Raw genomic sequence first — 27,750 nt, 5'->3', positions numbered from 1 at the left:
ATTAGGGTCCCTTAAGAAGAAAGACAAAACTGGGCAAGAAAACTAATGTATAAAAACATAATTCACTAAGACTACCTTTAAATTAAAAGAAGTTCTGGTGGTACATACTGAAAGAGCCGAAAGGTACCTGGGAAATGGACGAATGATCACCTCTGGTGCCAAGGTAAAACTAACAGACTTCAAAGATAAAGAAAAAATTGCTCAAGCCTCTCAAGCATAAAGATCAAATAGCTTACAAAGTCAGAATCGAACTTTCATTAGACTTCTCAAAAAATAGTATACAATAGTGTACAAAGGCAACAATAGAACACCATTTTCATAGACTCAAGGAAACAAAGGGCGAACCTAGAATTTTACAACCAAACTTTTGTTCAACCATCAAGGCTACAGAACAAGTTTCAAGGAATAGAGACTTAGGGAATTCTGTATTCATGAGCCCTTAGGCAATCTATTGGAAGATGAACTTCATCCAACCAAGTGATGACTGGTTAAACTTCAGAGGAAGAGAGAGAGAGGTGGGGGAGAGAGAAAGAGAGAGAGAGAGAGACCTTTGTCAAACTAAAAGGTTAAAACTCAGGTGGGTAAGAGGGTACAGGACTAATGTACAAGTGGTATTTATGTGACAACCAAAAATTGGGAGAAGAAAGTAGAATAAACATACTGATTGTTGCATAGGCAAAAGGCAGAAGTTAAAGAATATCAATAAAAAAACTAAGAAACCAGATTTTTTTTAAAAAGTTACATTTGAACACATGGGACTAAGAAGCATTGAACAATTAAGTACAAAGGTAACTACTAGCAAAAATAAAAAACCAAAAAACCAGAAGAACCCCACGTAATAACCAACTTAGATACCAAGATTTTAAAAATAAATTAAATAGGAAAAAATACTACCTTGTAGAAAACATTACTAATAAGCTAGGTTCGGGTGCACTAGGATTAATTCTTTCAAATCTTCAAAGCCGACACAGTCCTAATGCTATACACATAGCTCCAGAGCATTGAAAAGGAAAGGTAATTCCCAATTCCTTTAACAAAGCCAGTGATAGGGGCACCTGGGTGGCTCAGTAGTTGAGTGACTGACTGCCTTCACCTCAGGGCATGATCCTGGGACCTGGGATCGAGTCCTGCATGAGGCTCCCCAGAGGGAACTTCTTCCTCTGTCTGTTTCTGTCTCTCTCTGTGTCTCTTATGAATAAATAAATAATATCTCTAAAAAGAAAAGCCAGTGGTATTTGCTTTAGTAATGATGAAACTAAAAGACACATAAAGACAGTACAAGAAAGAAAACTACAAACATCATTCATGAATAGTGATAGGAAAATACTACATGAAATATTAACAAACAGAATCCGATATCATATTTGGAAGATAATATATGACCAAGTGGGATTTATTCTATTTATTTATTTATTTATTCTATTTATCTATTCTATGCAAGACTGAGTCAATGTTAGGAATTCTGTCAATATTATATACTACATTAATAGATTTAGGGGAATAATCTAAGATTGTATCTCCATAAATGATGAAAAAAAACTTTAACAAAATTCAATGCCTATTCTTGATTTAAAAAAGAAACTCAAGAGGAATCAAGGGATACTTTTTTTAAGAAAAAGATTTATTTATTTATTTTAGAGAAAGAGAGAGCGTGCGAGCGAGTGAGCGAGCGAGCAGGGGAGGAGCAGAGGGAAATAATCCTCAAGCAGATGCCCTGCTGAGTGCAGAGGCTGACGCAGGGCTCAATCCCTGAGGTCATGACCTGAGCTGAAACCAAGAGTATGACGCTCAACCTACCAAGCTACCCAGGTGCCCCAGGAATCAAGGGATGCTTTTAACATGAATTAATCTGAACCAATTATCTATCCATCTATCCATCCATCTTCTACCTACCTACCTTGGTCCTGAAGACAGTATCTTAATGGGAAAGCATTTTCTCTAACATTGAAACGAAGCAAGGCTGCCTTCTAGCACCACTAGTATTCAATGCTCTACTATTAAGCTAACACAATCAGGAAAGGTAAATCAATTAGAGGCATAAGGGTAAAGGAGAAGCAATAGTACCTCTATCTGCATCTGACATAATAGTTTATCTGGAATGTTAATGATAAAAATAATTCAAACAACACAATAAATCACTAAGGCAGCAGGATATATAATTAACACACCAAAAAAATCAAAGGCCTTTATATACGCAAATGCAACCAGAGGTCATAATGCTAGAGAAAACCCAGTGACAAACAGCAACCAAAGTGTTCAGATACTTAGAAATAAACCTAATAATATCTGACCCTGGACCAGGGAAAACGTTTCTCCTTTGCTGTAAAGGACAGGGGTGGTGCACTGAAATAAAAGCTGCAGACTAGTTAATTGTATTCCATCAACATCAATCTTCTGTTTTGATAATCATACGATGGATATGTCAGAGAAAGTTTTTGATTTTAGGAATTACATACTTAAGTATTCAGGGGTAGAAGGCCATCATATCTCCAACTTATTCCCAAATATTTTTTAAAGACCTACATATATGTATTTTTGGAAAAAAATATAAATGTATATATGTGATGCTATATATACGCATCATATGATGTTAAAGATGTTAAATGTATACACGACATGTTGTGTATATATATATATATATATATATACACATAGAATGATAAAGCAAATGCAATAAAATATTAAAATTTGGAGGATTTGGAGGGTATACAGGAATTTTTGCACTATTTTTGATACTTTTATGTAAATCTGAAATTATTTCTAGATAAAAACATTTAAAGGATAAAAAGGCGGCAGTAAAAAAGCAATTAGTATATTGATTTTATAAAAATGATGTTATAATAGGATGGATTCTTAAGCAGCCATTGGTGGGGGTGGGAGGAGGCTGATCTAGATCTGTATGTGCAGGTATTGAATGATATCCAAGCTGTATTAAGTTTAAAAAATAAGATGAAAAATGGTGACTATATTGTATTCTTCTTCTCCTTCTTTCCTTCTTCTTCTTCTTCTTCTTCTTCTTCTTCTTCTTCTTCTTTTCTTCTTTTCTTCTTTTCTCCTTCTCCTTCTCCTTCTTCTCCTTCTCCTTCTCCTTCTCCTTCTCCTTCTCCTTCTCCTTCTCCTTCTCCTTCTCCTCCTTCTCCTTTATTTAAAAATTCATGTGAGGGGCACCTGGGTGGCTCAGTCAGTTAAGCACCTGCCTGTGGCTCAGGTCATGATCTCAGGGTCCTGGGATCCAGCCCTGCATCAGGCTCCCTGCTCAGCAGGGAATCTCCTTCTCTTTCTCCCTCTGTGCTCTCTCTTTCAAATAAATAAAATCTTTAAACAATAAAAATAAAACACATATGATTGCAGCTGTAAAGAGTACCATGATACAAAGAAATGAAGAGATATCAATTCTTGTAGAGGTCTAAGGGTGCAGAGAACAGCTCTGGAGAGGACTTGGGTCACAGGAAACTGCCTACCTTGAGTTTTAGCACACACACAAGTCCCGAAATATCAGGACTAAAAGCTATCTTGTAGAAAAGTTTACCAATAGAGAGACACAGAGCCAGAGAGGTGAAGGTATTTTCCCAAGAACACATTCACTTGCAACAAATCAGGTCTCTCAACTTCCACTTTAGTGTTGTTTCAATTCATTCATTCAACCATCCATTCACTCATTCATTCGTTCACATTATCCACTGAACACCAATAGTGTCGTGCCAGACACTGTGTTAGCCGTGAAGAACACACAGTAAACATCTCCAGACATGGTGCCTCCTCGTGTGGTTAATGGCAAAGACAACTATCAGGCAGGGAACTATACAAATTTAAAAAAAAAACTGTTTGAAGGATACAGGGAAGGAAATATAAAGAGTGAAACTGGAAAATATAATAGAAGGTCTGAGTTCCATTCGATGGCCAAGAAGTCTAACCTGCAGAAGGGAGATGAATGGGTGACGGGCACTGGGTGTTATTCTGTATGTTAGTAAATTGAACACCAATAAAAAAATAAATTAAAAAAAAAAAAAAAAAAAAAGAAGGGAGATTCCAGCAGAGACCTGAACAATGAGTAGATTGGTCTGATATGGGCCATAGGAGAACTTTCCAGACAGAGGAATCATCTGTGCAAAGACCCTAGAGAGGGAAGAACAGGAAAGAGCCCAATTCTGATTAGAGAGCAGTGAAAAGCAGTACACGGGGACCAGACAGTGCCATCCTCACATATCATGTGTTTGTTCTTGAGTCACGGTGTCAATAGATGGACAGAGGAAGTAAGGAAGGATAAACACAAATTGTCTTTTAAGAGGAGTTTTGAACTCAGGATTTTTTTTTAAGAGAGGAAGGGAGTGGGGGATGGGCAGAGGAAGAGGGAGAGAGAGAATCGTAAGCCCAGCGAAGAGCTGGATGCAGGGCTCGATCCCACGACACTGAGATCACCATCTGAGCCGAAATCAAGAGTCAGACGCTCAACAGATGGAGCCACCCACGTGCCACTGAACTCTTTTTTTTTTTTTTTTTTTTTTTTTTTATGATGCAGAAGTGCTGTTTGGAAGCGTCAGGGTTAATATTTAAGACTCCGGCTCCAGTAGAGGGCCTTTGAAGTTTTATAAAGCAAAGAGTGACAAGAGGTCTGAGCTTCAGGTCAGGTTAGGTATATTTAGGATCAAATGAGGTTAGAATAAGATCACCCTGGCTGCTCAGCAGAGGACAGGATGTGCGGGGCAAGAACGGATCTCCACCTGCGAGGTCTTTGAGAGTTGTCTAAATGGGAAGGGAGGGAGTCATGGATCGAGATGCTGGGTGAAGAGGGGAGCAAGCAGGGATACCTGGGGGGGCTCAGTTGGTTAAGCATCCAACTCTTTTCTTTTTTTAAAGATTTTATTTATTTATTCATGAGAGACACAGAGAGAGGCACAGACACAGGCAGAAAGAGAAGCAGGCTCCCTGTGGGGAGCCTGACACAGGACTCGATCCCAGGACCCCAGGGTCACAACCTGAGCAAAGGCAGATGCTCCACCACTGAGCCACCCAGACATCCCAAGCATCCAACTCTTGATTTCAGCTCACGTCATGATCTCATGGTTGTGGGATAGAGCCCCACATGGGCTCTGAGCTCCGTGCAGAGTCGGCTTGAGATCCTCTCTCTCCCTCTCCTTTGCCCCTCCCCTGGCAAAATGCACACGCACATGCTCTCTCTTTCAAAATAAATAAGTAAAATCTTAAAAATAGAAGAAGAAGAAAAAGAAGGAGGAGGAGGTGGAGGAGGAAGCAAGCAGTGGGCAAGGCCAGGAGATAAGAGCAGAATGGAATGGCAATGCACTTGGGTGTGAGTGGTGAGGCAGGAGAGATCCTGAGGACAGCACGCAGAATTCTTCTACTTAAGCCCCTGAGAAGCCAGGGGTGCTACTGGCTGAGGGCCCCTGGCCTTCATCTGCACAAACGTAAGTTTCTGTCAAATCTGCCACGATTCAATCTGGGCGCAGCTGGTGTCCATATTTCAGTTGAATGGATGTGGGGCTCGGGCATCTGTGTTCAAGTGCTCTTAACAAAAAACCCAAAAACCATTATGCTCCCCCAGAATTACTCTCCCAGGGCAAAAGCGAAAGGATTCATTGGCAAGCAGATGATGAGAGCAAGCGTCTGACAGCCATCCTATTCGAGGAATGAATACTTTATAAGCTTTGGCCCCCGTGAACCCAGTTGCACGTTGATGCATTGCCAGTGGAAGGGCATTCAGGTAGGAGCCACGAACCATCTGCAGTTAACCTCGGGGAAAAAAAAATTATCTCCCTCTAACATCACGCATGTATCCTGGGGGTCTTCCTAAATGTACTGTGGAGTGTGGGCAGGAGATCCAGCCACTCTGGGAACACGCAGGGGTGTTCCACGTCAAAGGTCTCCTGGGGGAGAAAGCCAACTGCCTGACTCGGTGCTGTGGTTCACATCAGGAGGGGTCTGTTCCTGAGATCACCCCCGAGTATCAGAGAACAAGGGACCTGACGAGCCTTCAACACTCTGGCTTGCTCGAGGACACAGGCCTGATACAGGGAGACTTGCAGGGCTTGAAGTCGGCAAACCCACGGATGGGATGGAGCAGGGGGAGCGGAATCTCCATGGAACACTGGCTCCAGGAGCTCTCCTCTGATTCCCTCAGCTCTGCTGTCTGCTACACCGCGACTGATGCACAGGGAGGATGCTCTCAGTTGGAGAAATAGAGGCAGGGAGTGGACTCTAAGTTTGCTGCGTCCATCTCTACCCAGGGAGTCAGTGTCACACGGGGGCCTGCTTGGTGTGTGCTGTTTTGCTGAGTTTTATTCTTTTTTTTTTCTAATTTTATTTATTTATTTATTTATTTATCTATCTATCTATCTATCTATCTATCTATCTATCTATCTATTTTTAAGACTTTATTCATAAAAGACACAGATAGAGAGGCAGAGACACAGGCAGAGGCAGAAGCAGGTTCCCTGCAGGGAACCCGATGCGGGACTTGATTCCAGGACCCTGGGGTCATGCCCTGAGCCAAAGGCAGACGCTTAACCACGGAGCCATCCAGGTGTTCCTATTTATTTATTTATTTATTTATGTATTTATTTATGTATTTATTTATTTATTTATTTATCTATCTATCTATCTATTTGAGAGAGAGAGAGGGAGAGGGAGAGAGAGGAGAGGGGCAAATGGGAGGGAGAGAGAATTCAATCAGACCCCGTGCTGAGCACAGAGCCTGATGCAGAGCTTGATTCTGAGATCAGGGTCTGAGCCGAAAAATCAAGAACCGGATGCTTAACTGACTGAGCCACCCAGGCGCCCCTGGCTTTAGTTTTATTCTCAAAGACAGAAGAGTAGAAAGGGATAGGATAAGATGGGTGAGGATAACCAGCTGGAATTCTGACCTCAACCTGTATTTTGTCCCTGGCAGGGTTTAGGGCACTGCCTCCAATCTACCTCTCAAGTGTCATTTCCAGCCCCCATGTCATTCTCATGGCCCCCATCACTTCCCTGTACCCCACTAAAGCGGTCCTGTGCCCTGTCACACTGGCATTTCCATCTCCCTGCCTCTGTTCTGAGGGGCACCACTGCCTGCCCCACTCTTGGCTTGTCACAGTCTTCCCGCTCTGCGAGGACCATCCCAACTCCCATGTCTTATAGAAGGGCCGGTCAGGACTCCTTCACTCAGAGAAAAGGTTTTCCTCCCTTAAATCCTGCCCTCCCCCCAACTCTCCTTGGGATCTATTTTATGGCACTTCCCTTTTGGCAGAGTCGAAATTTCCAGAAGCCAGGCACTATTATACTCATCTTGGCCCAACCTGAGAACTAAGCTTCACTGAAATGGACAAAGCCCTGTGATGCTGACATCTGGGACAGGTCACTCGAGTCTGATGCTGACATCTGGGACAGGTCACTCGAGTCTGAATCTGCAAGATGCAGTAGGCTCAGGGTGGAGCCCAAGAGTCTGTGTTTCAAAAGAGTTCCTAGGAGATGCCAATGCGCTGGCCCTAACGTTATCCCCTGAGGGGTAAGATTCTTCAGCATTTTAAGCCACTGACAATATGAAGAGCTAACCCCTGCTTGAGTGCTTAGAGCTCTGGAGTGTGTTATCTCACACGATCTGCACAGAGCCCTGTGGGGCAGCTGGCACTATTACCTGATCTTGGAGATGAATGTCATAGAGGTCAAGGTCACATGCCTAGCAGGTGGGGAAGCTGCCGCTCGTAAATGAGCCTGTCTGACATGAGTGGCCCTCTTCTTCTCACTACATTCCTTGTTAACGAGGGAGGTTTACATCACTACCTGGAGGTCGGTAACACTGAGGCTGAGGCCGTGAGTCTGGGCAGGAAGGGCTGGCATGCCATCATCCTGCTACGTCTGTAATCTGCCCAGAAGCTGAGTCATAGAATTATATGGTTACGTGCCAGAGACTGGTGCCCTGAGAACAGAGGTCATCACTATTCTGTCCACCATGAAACCCTGGCAACTGTGGATTGAGAGGCTGCCTCCTGGCCACAGACTCCCGCTTGGCATAGGGATGGCACTCCCAGAACCTTCCCAGACCCGAAAGCCCCATAGCTTAGCTGTCAGGGTTCCTGAGACTCTTGGCAATGAGCAGTGGAGAAGGAGGGAAAGCCAATGCCAAGGGCTGGCTCCTGAGAAGGGGAGATTCCCAAGTTGGATGACTAGTCGGTGCCAAGACCAGTGCCAGGAAGAGGGTGCACTGGCCACAAACCTGCTGCTGAGGTCAACGTGGGCCATGGATCATGGCAAGAGAAAACTCAGATCTGGCGCTGGCAAGCAAATACAAAACAAGCAGAGAGCCCAGAGGAGCCCAGACCTCTGGCTGAGCATGCCAACCTCTGGGAAAACCAAAGAACTTGACCCTCTACCGTCTCCCAGGGAACTTCAACGGACCACTGAGATTCGGGGGTGCTCCAGGCTTCCTTTGGGCCTCCCTACCGGCTGAGCAGAAAAGGAATCAGGCTGGCAAAAACTGAGGACTGATGCTTCCCTGATTTCAATGTACGGACAAGACATCTCTCTTGCCTCCCTGCTGGAGACTACGGGACATCCACCTGTATCTGGGCTCCTCGTCTTCTAAGTAGAACATCCATGTGCCCTATAGGTGAGTCAAAATGTCCCAAGGCAATTTCCCAGTGTATCCTGACCCCCTTTTTTGCCCTGTGTCGCCTCTCCTCTCCTTACACCAGCCCAGCTGACCCAAGATAGCAGGCCCACAGACAAGTATTAACCGGGATTTTTTTCTCAACACCATGATTTACCAAGGTAGCATGAGCTGGATGACAGCTTAGATGCCACATGACCTGTCAGCATGTGCTGTTTCAACCCAAGCACTGCCCTTAGAACGAGATGAATCTAAAAGGACGGTCCACTTGTGAACTGACATTCTTAAGAGGCTCCAAGTGGGCCTCCTGATGGCAAACAGGATGGTTCTACCTTAGAAGTGGACCCTTGGATGGCTCAGGAAGTTGGCTCTGGTGGGTACCATGCTCCTCGGCTCCATCTGCAAGGTCTAACTGCCACCAAAGGGACGTAACACCCTTTCTGGTTCCTGAGGGACGGGAGAGGTCATGGGTGTTCCTGTTCGCTGGACCAACATACAAAAGGGGGTTTCATGGTGAATTCACAAATGGAAGCATCCAGTTGATAACTCCCCAGGGTATGGTCCTGGTTTGGTTCTGCTTTATTTCTCCTTGCTGGATCAGCAGTGATGCTGAGCAATGGATTCACCAGGCGAGGATGACCTTCACCCTTCATGCAGACCTATCCCTGCTTCTGGCGCAGTCAACATTAAGCAATTAACAACTACGTGAGGTAGACGCCATGCAACAAAGTAGGGAATCGCACTGATGCTGCGTGTTTTCCTAAGCGTGAGGCCTAGGTTCAGCCTGTGTGTGCGGGACTGAATCACGTGAAATGCCACCGGATGAGGCCGCGCACAACACAGTCAAAGGCTGGCTCTCGCTATTAGCCATTCATCGGGAGGGAACAGGCAGAGAGGAAGCAAAGGGCACTGTCCCACGGTACAGAGCAGAAGGATCCAGAGACAGCTTGACTCAGACCCAGAAGCCAAGAGCTCCTCCCTGCCTGGCTCCCACTTCTTCTCACCCACCCTGGCCTCTGGAGAAAGTATAGGGAAGAAGGCTCCCAGGTGGCACATGGGCTTCTCAGAGACCAGTCTCAGGCAGGCCAGACCCAGCCTCCTCTAGCTCTTATTGTACTTCCCAGGCTCTGTGTTGCCATGGAGACCAGATGCCTTCTGAGCTCTGTGCTTTATCTGGAGTCCAGCCTTCCAACACCTTGGCTTAGGGAAGCCCACTCACTCCTCCAGATCCTAGACTATGAAAATAATAAAGCTGGATTTCTTTAGTCAAATGGTTCAGGGGTGCCCCCTTGTCACAATCCACAGGATGGTCTGAAGGCTTTTTGCTCAAACCCTGGTGTGTGTGTGGGGGGTGGCCTGACTGTCCCTTCTTCCTTTTCTAGAATCGAAGACCTCATTTCGAGCCCTGGGTACCACAGGCAACCGTAGCAGCACCCAGGGTATACTGTCTACAGCCATGGGGCCCTGGATAAGTGGAGGTCTGCCCCTCAGCTCAGTTTTCACTGGTCCCTCTGCTTTGTTCAGAGCCACTCCCATGTTATCCCTTGGGCCCTGTAATGACCTAAAGGTCTCCCACCTCTTACGCTCTACTTCTCAGTTACCACACTGACCACAAGGCTCTGGTCCTCTCTCTCCCCTGCCCTGGCCCCTTATTCCTGGTAGGACCTTCATCCAGGCCCTTCACTGGCTAACACTTGCAGGCCTTCTGTATATTAGGACCTCATCCCTGGCTTCATCGCATGCTCAAGGGACAGGTCCACTGGCCCAACCCCATCCCTCTGGATCACTGGTCTTCGTCCTTATATCTGGGGACTTGCAGCTGGGGTGCCATCCCCCACCATGGCCCTCATTGCTGAGACTCCCAAACTGGCATCAGGATGGTCACTTCCAGCTCTGATCTCAGGTCTTCTCTAATGCTCCTACCTCTTCTGTGTGCAGCCTATAGCCTATACGCTTCTGCCTTACCTCTGCCTCAGACCCCATGGAGAGTCTGGCTGGGCAGTGGTGCTAACCATAGCCAGCCCGGTCTCCAGGTAGCATCATTCAGACAGAATGAGATCTGCTCAGGATCTTTCTGCAGGGCCTGGAATGGCAGCAGCTTCTGGCACTCTGGTCTTGTCTATGTCTCCTAGCTGATTTTGGGGATGTCCCAAGTCCTCTGAGCACCTGGAAGCCATGCAGAGGCCAGCCCCAGCCAGCAGCATCCTCAGTCTGCATCTCTGGGCCCTGGAGATGGGTATGGAAGATGCTCTGAAGCCACACTGACTGGGGTTTCTCAAATGTCCTCATTAGGGTGACAAAGCTTGCGCATTTGTCCACGACTGAGGGGCTTCTTAGGACACAGGCTTTTCTGTGCTAAAACTGGATCATCTGGGGCAAAGTGGGTTGGTCGACTACCTTCATCCTCGCTCACAACTAATGATCTTGCTTCTCCAAATCACTGAGCACCAATGGCATATGCCCACCTGCATGTACCTGGGGCCAAATGTTCTGCCTTCCATTTGTGGTGGATTTCTCTGGCGGATTTTGCTCCTGGCTAAGATCTACCATCTACGTGGTGGATCCGATCTGCTCTTGCTCATCAAGGACACCACCTCTGAAATACCACGCTCCCCAACCCACATACATCATCAATTTCCCCTTCTCTACTGGACCATTCAAATCAGCATGCAAATGCACCGTGACTTCTCCAGTCTTAAAACAAAACACAACTCTCTTCCCATCACACTTCCCTCCAGCCCTGCTTCACATTAAAACTCTAGAGGGTTGTCCATACCTGCAGTCTATCCTTTTTCTCCCATTCTCTTATTTTAAAGAATCGTTTATAGCTTTTTATCATGGGACATTTCAAACGCATCCCCCCAGAAAGGATAGCGTAATGACGCCTGCTCTTCTCATCACCCAGTCCGCCCCAATCGCATAACAGCACAGCCCAGGCATCATTCATTCTCTCTTGCCTTCATCAGATACACATGCGCCTCTTCCCTCCAACTGCTCCTGCCAAGCTCACCAATGACCTCTATGTTACCAGGTGGTACCCAGTAGTCGCTGCTCAGGCTTCAGCTCATTGGACCACTCTATGGCTTACCCAGTTGATCACGGTCCCCCTTGGGCACTCTTGTTCTGTTTTCCACTCGATTTCCAAGGTCCCACACTGCCCTAAATTGCTTGCTTCCAGGCTATGCTCTGCATGTTGGGTGCCCAGTGGCTCCCTCCTAGAGCCTTGCTCACTAGGGAAGTGTGGGAAGTGACACTCTCCCCAGCTGACCTCGTGTCGCCTCCTAGGTTCACCCATCACAAACCCCCACCTGTATATCCTCAGCCTGAACTTCTTTCTTGAACCTGACATTTCTGCATGGATGCTTTGATTGAAATAAGCATCTACAACTTAATAGGGAACCAGCCTGGATTCACATCACTCCCAACCTCTGCCTAAACCCTATCCCTCCCGCACACTTCCAGCTTCCTAATGTCTCAGGCCAAAACCATTTGGTCTTCCATCTTGCCCAGAAAGGCAACCAGATCCTTAAATGGCCCGCCCTGGCCCTGTGTGGCCTGGGAGACCCCTCCCCCAAACCTCTTACCTCCTTCAGTCTGTGCCCAAATGGCACTTCTCTCTGAAGCCTTGTGGTGCTTTTATGAACTGCCATCTCCCTCCCTTTCTGTGTCCTGTTTTGTTCCATAGCTTCGAACCCTACCTGACATGCTTCACGTATTTCCTTCTTTCGATCACTTCTCACTGGCCTGTAAGTGTGTCTGCTGTATCTTCAGTGGCTAGTACAGTGTCTGGCACAGAGCAGGTGCTCCTCATATGCGCTACCCTGAAGGCATGAATGACCAGGTGAGCAAAGTGTCTGCCTCTTACAGAGGGGCCGTTACTTTGGAGCTCCTACCTTTTAGCAAAGTCTGTAGGGATCCCCCTCTGTTCCAAACTTACTCACTCTCTCATACACACACATGCACACACATCCCTCTATCCGGCTCCTGGCATGATGGAAAGGACCTGGTAAACAGAAACATCAGAGGAGAAGCAGACAGGAACCAGCACATCACTTTCACCATGCAAACTGCCCAAGTGCAGGAGACAGCCTCAGTGAGCACACACGCGTTGCTGCCATGGCGGCCCAAAAGGACCTTCCCTGGCCCGGCCTGGGACACCTTGGTAGAGATCATTTGGATCCATGTTACTGACACATGGAGGATTCTGGACAGAATTCTTTGTAGCTCTTTTGACCAGACTCAAAAACGGGCAGCCCGACTGACATTTTAACCAAAATGCTGAAGTAGAATAGGGTCCCTGTAAGTGTGTTCCTTTGGACAGATCCTGAAAATTGATCTTAGAAGACTACACGTCCTTTCTTTCTTTCTTTCTTTTTTTTTTCTCAAGATTTTATTTATTTATTCATGAGAGAGACACACACACACACAGGTAGAGACACAGGCAGAGGGAGAAGCAGGCTCCATGCAGGGAGTTCGATGTGGGACTCGATCCCAGGACTCCAGGATCATGCCCTGAGCCTAAGGCAGACACTTAACCACTGAACCACCCAGGTGTCCCTACACGTCCTTTCTAGAAGGACAGCCGAGTGCTCATCTGCGAGTGGTGTACTATTCCTGGTCCATCTTTTTGTGTGATTTTCACATCCTCCAAAATGTGTGCATCTAATAAGAACAGCCACTGGCCATGGAGAGCTTGCCATGGGCCCCTCCTGTGGAATCATTGCCCATCGCTGCTCTGGCCCCTTCCTTGTCCAAGAGGAAGGATGTGCAGTGGTTGGGAGCATGATCTTCGGAAATAGGTCTGGATTTAGAATAAAAGTAACTATTTGACGTTCATCTGTGCAAATTACTCAACTGCTCTACTTTGAGTTTTTCTCCAGCAAAATGAGGATAATGAGAGCTCTCCCATGGGATCATCATAAAGGTGAAAATAAGACAGCATACGTCAAAGTGCTGGTGCATAGTAAATATTCAGCAAATAGGAACTTTTATCATTGGGTTTTCATTGTGGCAGCTAGGGGGATACTCTGCTTTCCTCCAGACTCCTCTGGGGTCCTACATGGGTCTGGGTGATTCTGTCTAAAGAACAGAGGTAATGGTGTAGGGGGAACTTGGGCTAAACTATTGGTCACTCTAATAACATCTTCCTTGACCTTGACTTCCACTTAGCCTAAGGGGTGAGTAAGCAGGAAGTAAAAGGAAGAAATCAGAGTAGTGGACAGTTAACTCCTTGGAGAAAATAAGGGAAAAAGTAAGAATTATAGAAAGTGGAGCACATCATTCAGTTAGTCCTGAAAAGGGGGCATCAGTACAAAGTCTGGTACCTGTGAGCTTAAGGCAGTGCTATGCCCCCTGGGAGGCTGACCAATGGCTGGGTGGCCTCCTAAGCTAAAATATGGGGTTTCATAACAGGATAGGGATGGAACAGGGGGCTTTTGTGGTTACAAAGCCCCCAAGGTCAGAATTTCTGTTCTTTAATGTCTCACCTTCACAATCCCATTAATCAAAAAACAGCCCCTGGTGTAGGCTTTGTGTCAGAAGTTTTAATTGCCTGTGTACCCATGGATCTCATTCTAAAGCATCCTACTCTCTGTGGATCTCATTCTAAAGCATCCTCACCCTCAACTCTCTGAATTTGAACAAGCCACCAATGAAGCTAGAGTGCGGCTCTCTCCCCATGATGCCTCTGGGGCCTTTGAAATGGTAGAGAGGGTTGGAGGCCTCCAAGCATCCATAGATGCACTGTCTAGAATAGGGGCCATCAATGCACAATTCTCAGATATCACAGTCTGATAGAAATATATTCAAATTTGGATGATGCAAGGCAGGGCAATGGTATGACCTTCTAAAGCAGGAGTTTGCTACCCTGTTGGTTCCAAGTGTTGCAAGTGGGGGCTATACAGTGGCCAGGTGCCACCAGAAGGCCTCAAGCCAATGTAGGAAGAAGAGAAAACAGGGATAAAGGTAGAGGTAGCAGAGTAGAGGGGAAGCCAAAAGAAATACATAGAAAAAAAAAAAGGAAGAGCATAAAACCCAGGTGATGAACATGGCCCCATGTTCGATGCCTGTAGGGAGTTACCTTCCCAAGTGTTTCCACGGGGCCGCTGTGCTTATAGGTACTACTCAGAGCTGAACTCGGTTGCTCTGAAAGAAGGCAGGATGGAGCTGAGCCCTTGTCCTGAGATCCAGACTGTGCAGGGAGAACGAGTCCTCATATTGGAAAGAGATCCCTGTTTCCAAAGCTCCTCCCCCAGCTCCAGTTTCCCCACTCATGAAACTCTAGTTATTATCTAAATAGGAAAATACACACAAGGTATATCCCTGGAGGGGAGAGGACGTTTCAGAGACCTTGATAGGAAGGGAATGATCAGCGGGATCCTGTGAGGGTGATGACTGGGGTCCCATGTGATCGCAGGAAGGCTGCAGGAGACTTGGACAAGCTAAGATCTAGGAACTCAGTAGCAGACACAGCAAAGCCCTACACCCGAGGCAGGGTAGAGCCTCCCGGATGAAAGCAACCCAGAGGACAATCAAGGACAGAGAGTTGCCTTTATGTTGCTCTGATGGGGGTCTAGTCTGTTTGGAAGCAACCTGGTGTCCACCGTCAGATAAATGCCTGATCTGGCTCCCCTCCAGCTCTGGTCCCAGGTCCTCCTACTCCTGTGCTTTCCTACCCTATAGGAAATATCTTGTGCTATTCACACTAGCCCCCTTCCTATTTCTCGATGCTGCAATAAAGCTTCTACCTCAGGGCCGCCTTCCTATCGCCTCTGCCTGGGATGCAGGTCTCTGCCCAATTACCGCCTCCCCCATGCTGCCTTTCCCGACAAGAGCGGCTTCCTGCCACAGCATTCCCTGCCCTGCACCTGCTTGGGGTTTTCCCCATGCTTGTGTCGTCAAGGATTTATTTCGTCTGCTTCCCCCAGAAGAATGGGAGTGTTGCAGAAGCAGAGTCCATTTTGTTTACTTCTGAATATTGCTTGGCATCTAGCAGGCCTCATGAAATATTTGTTGAATGAGCATATGAACTCAAAACCATAACATTTGAAGAGTTCTTTTATATATATAAATATAAATATAAATATAAATATATATAAATATAAATATATATATATATATATATATATATATATATATAAAGTTCTTTAGATTGAGCTGTTTGGTGTTTCAGGTTGGATCACCTATAAGGGTCCAGGGTATGGGTGGGAAACCACTGCAGTTGGGAAGGCTTGGTAAGAGCTGCCATGTTCTGGGACACCTGGGTGGTTCAGTGGTTGAGCATCTGCCTTTGGCTCAGGTCATGACCCCAGGGTCCTGGGATTGAGTCCTGCTTGGGCTCCCCCAGGGAGCTTGCTTCTCTCTCTGCCTATGTCTCTGCCTCTCTCTGTGTGTCTCTCATGAAAAAATAAATCAAAAAGTTTTGAAAAAAAAAAGAGCTTCCATGTTCTGTTTGAAAAAGTCAGATCTGTAGCTCTGCCCCATGGGTTGTAACAGTGTGGTGTAGCCAACCTCCAAGATGGCCTCCAGGATCTCTGGCACCTGATGCTTCCCCTTTGTGTAGTTCCCATCCATCTGGAAGATATCTGGCTCATGTCACCAATAAGATATTGAGAAAATGCTTAGTCATAAAAGACATTTGGGCTTCCTTCTTTCTTTTTCTTGGATCATCCACTCTGGGGAAGCCCGGCCACCATACCATGAGGACACACAAGTAGCCTGTGGAGCAAACGTGGTGGGGGAGGAACTGAGGCTTGCTGCCAACAGCCAGCATGATGTGTGTGGATGATCTTGAAAGCAGGTCCTCCACCCCACTTGAGCCTTCAGATGATGCAGCCCCTGCTGGAATGTTGACTGGAACCTCCTGAGAGACTCCAACCCAGAAGCATTGAGCTCAGCTGCTCCCGAATTCCTAACCCACCCAAACTATGCAAGATAATACATTTATTTGTTATTGTTTTAAAACGTGATGTTTCAGATCTGTTTCATTAGTTGCGTCAGTGAGAGGTAATCATCACAGAGCAGATGACGTGGGGGCTGGCTGTCCTAGCTTTGAGCTAACAGGGGTATGACTAAGAGCGTGTCTTTTGCTGGTTAACCGTGCAGCCCAATTCCCCTTCTGGTCCCAATTTGATATCTGCAACTTCGAGTAGCCACAAATGCCACCTGTATCCTCAATAAACTTTATTTAGACACAAAGAGACACAACAGAAAATACATACACAGATACAGATTTTTTTTTCTCTATAGGATGAACAAACATCACATAGGGAATTTAAAAAGTAGTTGCATGGAATGTAAGAAAAAATTGCAAAGGTCCTTGTTCGCTCACACTTAAAACAGACACATATTTCAGAGGAAGACAGGGATACAGCATCCCTACAACAGAATTCACAGTTGATCTATAACAGTACACAGGTGTTAGGAAGGTAATCAGAGGAGTCAGGGATCCGGTTACTCTTGATATGACAGGATGCTCACAACACTAGGAGGACTCTTTAAACAAAAGACAGAATCGAGGATTCCATACCCCCTGCACAGATGCTCTGCAAGCTGTCAGCTAGGTCATAAAGCAGCTCAGCAGAAATGCCACGTGAGCGTTCATCTTGAGGCTTGAAGGTCTGCGTGACCTCTACCTTTGCGTCTCCACCCAAGAGTTTACATAGACACACTTAGGACACTGAAACTCTCGACATGCAGCACGCTGGCTTCAAAACCCACAGTACAGAACATTGACATCAATTTATAAAATGTGGTTTAAAAAGGAAAACGGGTAAGAGCCAAGAGGAGAGCAAACAGTTTTCCAATGGTGTCACATCCGCTGGTAGTTTCCCACCACGCTGCCTGTGGTCCCTCCCGCAGGAGCCCTGGCCTTGGGGTCCCGCTCCACACCAGGGGCGGGGCAGGAGGGATGTCTCGTGCAAGTCTATAGTCCTCTAAAGGCACACCTGTGACCTGCTGGTCCCTCCTGTCAGGAGCCACGTACGTTACCAGGATAAGCTGCCACAGAACCACCCCTGCTTTTCCCCTGTCCCGGACAAGCCTCTGGCCTCCACCATCATCTTCACATTTCAGATCGGGGCTCCCTAGGCAACCTGTGTGTTTTAGTAAAAAATGGTTTCCACTGTACCCTTCGTGTGTCCTCTTCCTAATGTGACAAATCCAGATGAGATGAAGTTATGGAGATCAGGTCCTCCACTTCGGTAAGCATCCTTCCCATAATGTCCTGCAAGAAGATGGGGCAGAGTTACCTGGCAGACCCATGGCAGCAAGAGCAAAGCAAGCCCTGCAGCTCCAGCTCACCCAGTAGGAAGTCAGTTTCAAACCAGCAGCGGAGGCAGCAGGTAGACGCCATCAAGAAAAAAATATATATATTATTTTATAAACATATATAATATATATTTCAAATATACACACAGTATATATAAAAACTATATATATATCAAGTATATATACAAGTACATGTGGGTATATATACATGTGTATGTATATGTGTATATATACATATATATATATACATATATATATATAATTGCACAACAAAGACAAAAGTTATAGGAAGGATACACGGAAAGCAGAGGGACAGGAGTCCACGTGGCTTGATTTTGGCATTTCTGACCGAGTGCACCAGAACATCAGTGGATTTGCCCCACCATCCTGTCCATTGGCCTAGCTTTTCCCCTGTTGCTCCTTCTGGCCTCGCTCATTTGTTTTCTTTCTTTCCAGAGCATTAGGCTGGGGTCTGTCTGTCTGGTCAGGGCTGCTCTCTATGACAGTTTATGAGTCCCACCACACCCCGTGGAAACACAGCCTCGTGGCTTCAGAGAGATCTGGCATCAGCCAATGAAGAGGGACAGGACGGTGGTTGTAAAACACCAGGCAAATATTTCCTGCTTTCCCCTCTTGACTTTCTGTAATAAGACCTTATCCCTTGTCGGTCTCACGCAGCTGTCTACCTGTGGGGCTGGGCTGAGAAAACGTGCAGGTGCATGGGGCTCCTGGGAGAAGAAATTAAAAACGAAAAGAGAGTATTATTCTGCTTCTGACATTCCAAACAGGATTCCGCAATGCTCTTGAAATACAGGTATGGGAAAGAAAAAAGGACTCCATGATGTCATCCTGAGGTAGAGACAGGAAAATGAAGACAAGTCATATTTTCGTCATGTTGCTACAGGAGCACGTTAAAAGCTACTTAGAAGTAAGACAGTGTGCACAACTACCCAAGATGCAAGGTTAAGTTAAAATGTGGACAGAAAATGAGGTGCCTGGGTGGCTCAGTCAGTTGAGCATACAACTCTTTGGTTTTGGCTCAGGTCATGATCTCAGGGTCGTGAGACTGAGCCCCATTCTGGGCTCTGCACTAATGTGGGATCTGCTCGAGATTCCTTTTACCCCCCTGGCTCTGGCCCTCCATCCCCTTTCTCTCAATGCTATATTATATATGATCACAATGCTGTAAAAAAGTCAAACCAGAGCTTTAAAAAAAAAAAAAAACTGAAAGAAAACACAACTGATACTGCCAACTGCCTTCAGACAATTAGAACCTGAGTCTTATTTCTTCTCTCTTTTCAATGGTTCCATATTTTCCAAGTTTTTTTCTTTCATAATATAAATAAGATAAATTTCTAATAAAAAAACGCAGGGTAAATATAAAGACAGCCTAAACACATTTTTTCTTAAAAGGGTGCCCTCTGCATTAGTAGAGCTCAAATCTAGGTGCATGTTGGAACCAACTGGAAGCTTTTAAAAATGTGAATGTCCAGACATGACTCCGGGGATTCTGATTCCATTCATTGAGGTCTGGGCTTAGGCAATGACATTTTAAAGAAGCTCTCTAGCTGATTCTAATGTGCCACCAGAAAAGAGAACCACTGCCCTGGGGTAAATGGAGAGATAATCTAAGTTCAGTTTGTTCAGTTGGTTCAATGAACATCTGTTGGACCCTCGGGGGTGCTTGGTACCACCCACTATCTAAGTTTTGAGCTCCAGAGCCCTCCCTCTGATGAGTAGAATCTGGCTGGCCTGATTCCTTCCTTCTTCTCCAACACCAAGAGTCCTCAAACCGGAGTGTGCATCAGCAAGGCCAGGATGGGAGGCTGGGCCCCTGGACAGCTCAGTTGTTTAAGCACCTGCCTTCGGCTTGGCTCATGATCCCAGGGTCCTGGGATCAAGTCCCACATCGGGGTCCCTGCTCAGTTGGGAGTCTGCTCCTTCTTCTCCCTTTGCCCATCCCCTGGCTGGTGGTCTGCTCTCTCTTGCTCATTCTGTCTCTCAAATAAATAAACAAAATCTTTAACAAAGAAAAGAAAAGCCAGGAGGGTATGTTGACATGGACTGCTGGACCCACTCTCAGAGTTTCTGATTCAGGAGATCTAGGACGGGGCTCATGATTTTGCATTTCTATCAAGTCACCTGGTAATGCTGATGCTGTCAGGTCCAGGGACCAAACTCTGAGAACTGTCCGAGCACAACAACTTGAGAGGATTTTGCCATCACTTCTGTTGTGCCCTCCATACCCACTCCTCAGGGCGTACAACCTGCTATGATGAGCCCTATTGTTATAAAATACTGTGGTCACAACCCAGAATTTGACAGAATAGAATTACTGGAGTTAAAAGGACTCTGCCCCTACCCCAAGCCACGTCACAGCTCCAGAAACCGTCTCCAGTACCTGGAGAAATGCATCTTCTTTAGGGATGCAGGGGTCGGGAGGGTGGGTTGTGCACTGCAAAGAGAGAGGGACCTCTGTCCTGTATGACATGGTCACTTTCTCCCTACCCCGCCCCCAATGATGGCAGAGCAGGACCAGGAAGTGACAGTTCCAAAGTGTCATAAATTTGGACCTCATTAATTCAGAACCGGTGATGCATCCTGCAGAATTTGGGCTGGTTTATTTTTGTGCTCTTTTATAAATAAAATTTTTGATACACGAATCAATACCAAGGACGATGAAACATAAAACAGTGCCTGTGCCACTTACAAATCATTCTTATCTGTCAGCTGGAACAATGTCCCTTGGGACTGAGCAGTAGCCTAGGCCTCCAAGGCTCTGCTTGTCTAATGAGTGACTCAAGTTTTCTGATCACCTACTACATGCCAGGCAGTGCCTCTGAAAACACAGCCTCAGGGTTGGTTTGTTTTGTTGATATCGCAGTAGTGAACATTTTGTAGCATAGTGCGGGTTAAGAGATTTTTCACATGTACCATTTTCTTAAAATTTAATCACCAAGATAGTTGCCTACTATCTTATTATGCCCCCATTTACCAATGGAAAAATGGAAGCCAAAAGAAGACAACAGTTGATGCTAGCTTCCAGTTCTTCTCCCTTCAAACCGTGGCTTCCTGCACCCCAGGCTCCTTACTCCCCACAAGAGCTTCCATCCTGCACCCCAGGCTCCTTACTCCCCACAAGAGCTTTGAGAAAAAGCCACGCTCCCATGTTTGTGGAGCTGGTCAGCCATAACCCTGGCTCCAGAGGGCACCCCTCGCCCAATATTTGTACAACTCTGACACCAGCCACTTCACTCCACGGTCTGGATGGTCACAATGGCAGAGTTGCGACTCTTCTCTGACCCTTGAACCTGGTGGAAACACTACTGATTCAGGAGCAGTCTATGGTGATGAATAAGTTCGTAGAAGTTGGGGCACAAAGGAAGTCGAGCTTCAACATTGAGGCTCTGCGTTGAGTAAAGGCAAGATATGCTGAGGTGTCAGGAACAAGAGCAGGTGACAGGGGCACCTGGATGGCTCAGCGGTTGAGCACCTGCCTTGGGCTCAGGGCGTGACTCCAGGGTCCTGGGATCGAGTCCCACATCGGGCTCCCTGCAGGGAGCCTGCTTCTCCCTCTGTCTGTGTCTCTGCCCCTCTGTGTGTGTCTATGAATAAATAAATAAAATCTTTTTTAAAAAAGAATTCTATAGTCGAATCAGCTTGGAAAATACTGAGTTACATGAAATGAAAAGTAAGCATGAAAACCAAGTCTAAGGACCTGTCAATGAGCCCCACGTCTCCCAGAGCGCTTACATTTCTCAAAGGCATCTCTCAAGATGCTTGTTGGGAAAGCTGCCCATGACGCTGAGTGGGAGAAGTTAGGGTGATAGCTTCAGCTTTTGCTGGAGCTGTGGTCCTCAAATTTGAGCACCTCAGACTCACATGAAGGCACCCAGATTACTAGACCCCAGCCCCGGAATTCCTGATATACTAGGTCAGAGGTAAGTTCCACGACTGACAAGTTCCCAGGTGATGCTGCCGATGGCCACAGGTCCAGGAGCCACACTCTATGAACAAATGTGTTAGAACAACTGACAGATCTCCCTTCAGCTGGATACAAGGCCAAGGTTAGGAGGTCAAGATCCAGAAGGATTCACATTCTGTCTCCAGAGGAACAATTAGTTTGGCAGGATGAGAGGAAGGATCGGTAAAAGCAAAGCCCTGTGCAGGTGGATGGGGTGAACAGAGGGAGTCAATGTCTCTTCTCTTCCCTGAGGATGTGTACAGTCCAGCAGCTGAAGAGATGTGTGATGAATGAGTATCCAGACATCTTTAGACATAACACAAAGAACCATGTCCTTCTCCGTCTGCAGCCACCACCATAAGTCTATGCCCTCCTGCCTGCCATCGAGACAGGAAGCCAAACAGTACTCGGATCAAGAGAAAGAGTATTTCCAGAGAAAGAGCCACACGTCCAGCAGAGAGCCTGGCAGAGGTAGGCGAGAGCTTTGCAAGCACCCTTGCTGAGCAGCATGAGCACACCCATGTTGTGGTGCAGACAAACGCACAGCCCTGCCAGGAACGAGAATGGTTTCTGGCTGCAGAGTGCACCTGCTACCACCTGCTGAACCCTAACGGTGTGATGCAGCCCCTGGCTGGATTCGCTACTTTTAATTCTGCCATTGGCTCTCTCACCATCACCAGCATCCTGAAGTCTGAAAGTCACAGGGGCAGCACTAAGGTTCAAGTTCAACTGGCCCTCTGGCAGGAGAAAGCTCAAGAGAGGTCTGAGGCTGAGTTCTGAGTCGTGCCATGCTGGTGGCTCTAGTTAGGGCAGCAACTTTGAGTGACTACAGGGAGTTTCTCTGTTAGGAAATGTGCTGCAAGAAACAGGAAGGGGAAACATAATATCTGAATGGTGATTTCAGTAACATTTAAGAGTGATTGGCATCTGTGAAATTAGATCAATACCCAAGGGAGGAAAAGAAACTGACCAGGACAGCTGTCCTGGGTTGCAAATATGGCCAGCGGACTGCATCCTGAAGGAAATCAGTACAGTAAATCCTAATGAAAGAGATACTCTCTCAGTGACAGGTACTCGGTGGCAAAGAGGACAAAGAGACAGAAACGATGGGAGAGGAGATGGAGAGAACGATTCTAGGCACTTCCATCAATTTCCAACAGTATTCCCAGAAGAGACAGAAGGGATCATTCAGAAACAACGATTAAAAGTTAATTTTCTTTTCTTCTGAGCAGATGGGAAGACTTTAGTCTTCAGATCAAAAGGCAAGATCAAGCATCACACTCTGCATTAGAAGTGACCAAAATCTAGATATACTCTGATGAAACGTCTTTTAAAAATATAAAGGAAATAACAAATTAATTAAAATATAAAATTAAAGGAAGATGCCATTTTCATGAAACTCTTTAAAAAGTTGGGGAAATGGGGCACCTGGGTGGTTCAGCGGTTGAGTGTCTGCCTTGGGCTTAGGTTGTGACCCCGGGGTCCTGGGTTGGGACCCCGTATCAGGCTCCCCACGGGGGGCCTGCTTCTCCCTCTGCCTATGTCTCTGCTTCTCTCTGTGTGTCTCTCATGAATAAATAAATCAAATCTTTTTTTTTTAAAAGGTGGGGGGAAAAAAGTGAAGCAACCTTTTGAAGAATTTTGAGACTTTTATTTCCATAGAGACAGATACTGCTCACAGAACACACCCTCTGGAAGCAAGATGACAAGAAGATTCAAACCTCTCTGCATGTCTGTTTCCTCAGATGCAAAAGAGAAACAATAATACCCATTTCATTGGTTGTTGAGATTAAATGAGTTAATACATATAGAAGGCATTCAGAATAATTCGAAGCTTGCTAACAGTTTGGAGTAGAGATGTTTTGATTCCATTCTGCCAAAAGGTACTAAAGATAATGGAAAGAAGGAAGAAGAGAAAAGAAGTTCCACAGGAGGAGAAAAATATCAGACTTAACATCTAATAGAGGTAGAATGATTGGGGAAATACATATACATACGCAGAGAAATACAAAAAAACAATAACAAACACAAACACAAAAACCACATGTTCAAAGTGGGCTGAAGACCTAAGTGTGAAAAACTAAACCTTATATTTCCAGAAAAAGAATAAAGGCCATTCCATTAATGATCCCAAAGTAGGGAAGGATTTTGAAACAAGGAGCAAAAGGTACAGACTAAAGAGGAAACAAGTGAGCATTCTTAAAAAGCGAGGGGTCGAAAGCAGTCGTGAAACTGCAAATCAAAGGCTTGAAACATATATTTTCATTAATAACTAAGCCTCATAAAGAATTCCAAATTAATAAGCAGGTGAAAAAAAAAACACAATGGAAAATGCAGGCCAAAGAGATGAACAGGCGGTTGCAGCAGAGAAGACCCAAAGGGCCGATACACATAAAGTGGTGTTCAATCTCACAAGTAATCAGGGAAATTCAAATTAAAGCCATAATGAGATATCATTTCATACCCAGCAGACTGGGAAGAGTAAAAATGCCTGACACTAGTGTCACGGATAAGCGGGAACAAGAACCCTTGAACACTTCTGCTGGGAGTGTAGATTGTACAACTGCTTTGGAAAGTTGAAGACGGATATTTGATTGAACCAGCAAATCCCCCCCTTCAGGGAGATAAATCCTCACACACGAGCATAAGGAGATACCCATGAGCATGTTCATATGAGTATTGTTTGTAATAAAGACAAGTGGAAGGGGCTCAATATTCCTAACCAAGAGAACAAGTGATAAATAGTGCTATACTCCTATGACGTAATCCTATGCTACAGTCCAACTGGAATGAACCAGAGCTCTGAGTAGCAACTTGGAGGACCGTCTGTTATAATGTTGAGTATACTAAGCAAAGCGAGGAAAAACAGGATGCCATCACATAGAAAGAGTTATGAAACATGCAGTGCAACACTCTATACTGTTTCAGGATATGTGCATATGTAGTATGAGCACAAAGAGATTCAGGGAATGATAAATACTTCAAAACAGATATTTCTCGAGGTAGGGAGTGAAATGTAATTGAGGAAGGAAGAGTAGATGAGGTGCTTCTATATTTTCTTTCCTACATTGGGTAGCTGGGGACATAATTCATTGCTAAAGAATTCTTTATTTTATTAGATGATAGATGAATGCATAGATGATGGATGGATAAGTAGAAGGATGGATGAATGGGTGGGTGGATGGAAAGAAGGATGGATGGATGGATAGATAGCTAGTTTTTAGTTAAGTCACTATAACCCAAATATTTTATTCACCACCAAATTGTTCCTCAACAAGAAAGGAATCAAAGAATCTCCAGTTTTAAGAACTCAGAGACTAAAATACCCACAAGTTCGGGACACCTGGGTGGCTCAGTGGTTGAGCATCTGTCTTTGGCTCAGGGCGTGATCCCAAGGTCCTGGGATCAAGTCCCACATTGGGCTCCCCGCAGGGAGCCTGCTTCTCCCTTTGCCTATGTCTCTGCCTCTCTCTCTGTGTGTCTATCATGAATAAATAAATAAAATCTTTAACAATAAAAAATAAATAAAATAAACCCCACAAGTTCTCCTTGGGGGGAAGGGCGAGGTGCCCGATGACAATGTCTGTCCAGCAAGAAATAAAACTATAGAATTTCAAAAATCACAGATGTATTTATTTATAATTTGCAAGCAGTACCCAAATCCCAAAATTCATTAAGAAAAGATTGGTAAGTTAGATTACACATTTGTATCATTTAACGAATTGGCTTTTTTTGACAGAAATAAAGTTAAGTGGTGCTGGATCTGCCCTGGAAAATCTGGTACGCAGACGGAGTGACCAAAGTGCATTATCGTGATGAAATAAAACCAAAAGTAGCCTCCGTGGTCAGAGAAACAGCGCTCCATCTTTAGAGCCTGCTTGAAATGCACAGCATGTGCTCAGAACAGACAGGGAGCTGGTCTCTGAAAAGCCGAAATGGTGCTAAGGCCCTGCGATACAGCCACTTCACTGCTGAACTTCTCGGTGCAAAAAAATGTGACACAGACAGAAATCAAAACACATGATAAACTCTGGGAAAATATTTCCAATACACGTGAGAAAGGACTTTTCCCTTTGTTCAGAAAAAGCTCAATTATACTACTACCAATAACACCCTGGAAAAAATGCACCTAGGATATGAATAGGTAATTCTATCCCTCGGGAAAAAAAAAGAAAAAAAAATTTTGAAGGCCAGGGTATATGTAAAAAAAAATATGATTAACCTTGAGTCACAATTAAGGAAATGCAAGTCAAAAAATAAAGGACCTCTCTAAAAAACTAGTTGATTTGGGGACGCCTGGGTGGCTCAGACAGTTAAGCGACTGACTGTTGGTTTCAGCTCAGGTCATGATCTCAGGGTTGTGAGATCAAGCCCTGCGTTGAGCTCCACGCTCAGTGAGTCTGCTTGAGATTATCTCTCTCCCCCCCCTCTGCCCCTCCCCCTCCCTGCCTCAAAAAAATAAATAAGTAAATCTTTACAAAATATGAAATAACTTGGCAAAATTTAAGTAGTGCATGACACCCAAAGCCAGGAGGAGGGGTTCTGTCATTGCTGCTGGTGGAGAGCATAAAGTAGTGGTGTTTATGTGAAGGACAAGCCTTTGATTTGGCATCTCACTGCTAGGAATGCACCCTCCACATATGTCTTCAAGTCTCCCCGTAATACATGAACCAGGCCGGACAATATGGCATTAACTATAGTAGTTTCTGGCAATGGGCAGCTGATTAAGAAAACCAGAATCCATGCCTGTGGTGGAAAACCATGCAGCTGTTACAAAGATGATGTCAGAATTCATGTGCAGATGTAGGAGGATCTCCAAGAGAAGATTAAAAAAAAAAAAAAAAAAAAAAAGCAAGGTGCAGATCAGTGTTTCAGTAGGAACCTTTTTGTACAAACAAGAATGAAAATAATACAGGGAGGATATATTAGAGAGTAGAGTGGTTTATATGAACGATATTTTTTTTTTCTGCAAGTAATTATGCCCACAAACTACTAAAACGTTCTTTCCCTTGGGGAGAGGTCCTGGGATGAAGGAAGGGAGGTGTTCACCTTGGAGTTTTATTACTTGTTCTACTGTTGGAACTTTCTACACACGTATATGTGGTATTTTTTTTATTTTTGTACTATTTACACAGTTCATCTGGGATTAGGGAGTGGGATCATGGGCCATTCTTTGTTTTTCTTTTTTGTACTTCTTTACATGGGTGGGAAAAAATCTCTAATAAATGTCATTTTATAAAAAGAAATACAAGGGCCAGGAAGTGAGAGGGGCCACTGTCTCCTTGTGTAAATGACAAGGCATTTATCAAACACAGATTCTAATACCCACCTGGCAGGAGGGTGGTAAGGATTAGATGAGATCCTGGGTATAAATCATTTCGCCTAATACTGTACACCAGTAAGCCTCAATAAATGGGAGCTGCTAGTCACATAAAGACTATAGTCTTTCCTCTTTCTCATGCAGGGATCTCTGCGGAGTCCGCCCTGAGCTGACCTCAGGCCAGAAGGAGTCAAGAGTAGAAGGAGCTGGACAGAGCCTGGACTCTGCAATCTTGCCTGAGGGCTCTTTCTCAGAGACACCCCAAAGCTCCTTCTTGTACGCAAGAGCTCACACCCACTCCACAAAGGGGAGTGGGCTGGGAGCCAGGAGGGCCTCTGTTCCACCATGCTCTCACTTTTTGCTAAGCGAATGAGGCAGCTCTGAGCTCGCTCCACTGAGGTAAACTGGGGGCAGGCCAGGTCTAATTGCAGATTGCACTGACAATGACTATTTACTAGGCGAAAAATCTCGAGAGAGCAGCTACCAGGAATGCTTTATTTTATGTGTCAATTCTAGTGCTTGCTCACACAAGCGCATGGGGACAGTCTCCTCCAGAGTCTGTGGAGTTAACAGAGCTGTTGGCAAGTACTTTGGCAG

General features: G+C 45.5%; 1 protein-coding gene across 1 annotated transcript in view; it reads right to left on the bottom strand.

Annotated features, from left to right (window-relative positions):
* Positions 1-27,750, bottom strand: part of SHISA6 (shisa family member 6) — a 278,442-nt gene that overhangs the window by 127,515 nt on the left and 123,177 nt on the right. Inside the window, exon 3 of the mRNA XM_038536891.1 lies at positions 17,730-17,825. Coding sequence (XP_038392819.1) covers positions 17,730-17,825 — 96 coding nt within the window. The remainder of the gene's footprint in view (positions 1-17,729; positions 17,826-27,750) is intronic.

Source organism: Canis lupus, chromosome 5, assembly GCF_011100685.1.
Source record: "Canis lupus familiaris isolate Mischka breed German Shepherd chromosome 5, alternate assembly UU_Cfam_GSD_1.0, whole genome shotgun sequence".
NCBI classification, from domain to species: domain Eukaryota; kingdom Metazoa; phylum Chordata; class Mammalia; order Carnivora; family Canidae; genus Canis; species Canis lupus.
This window is presented reverse-complemented; position numbering and strand designations above follow the sequence as displayed.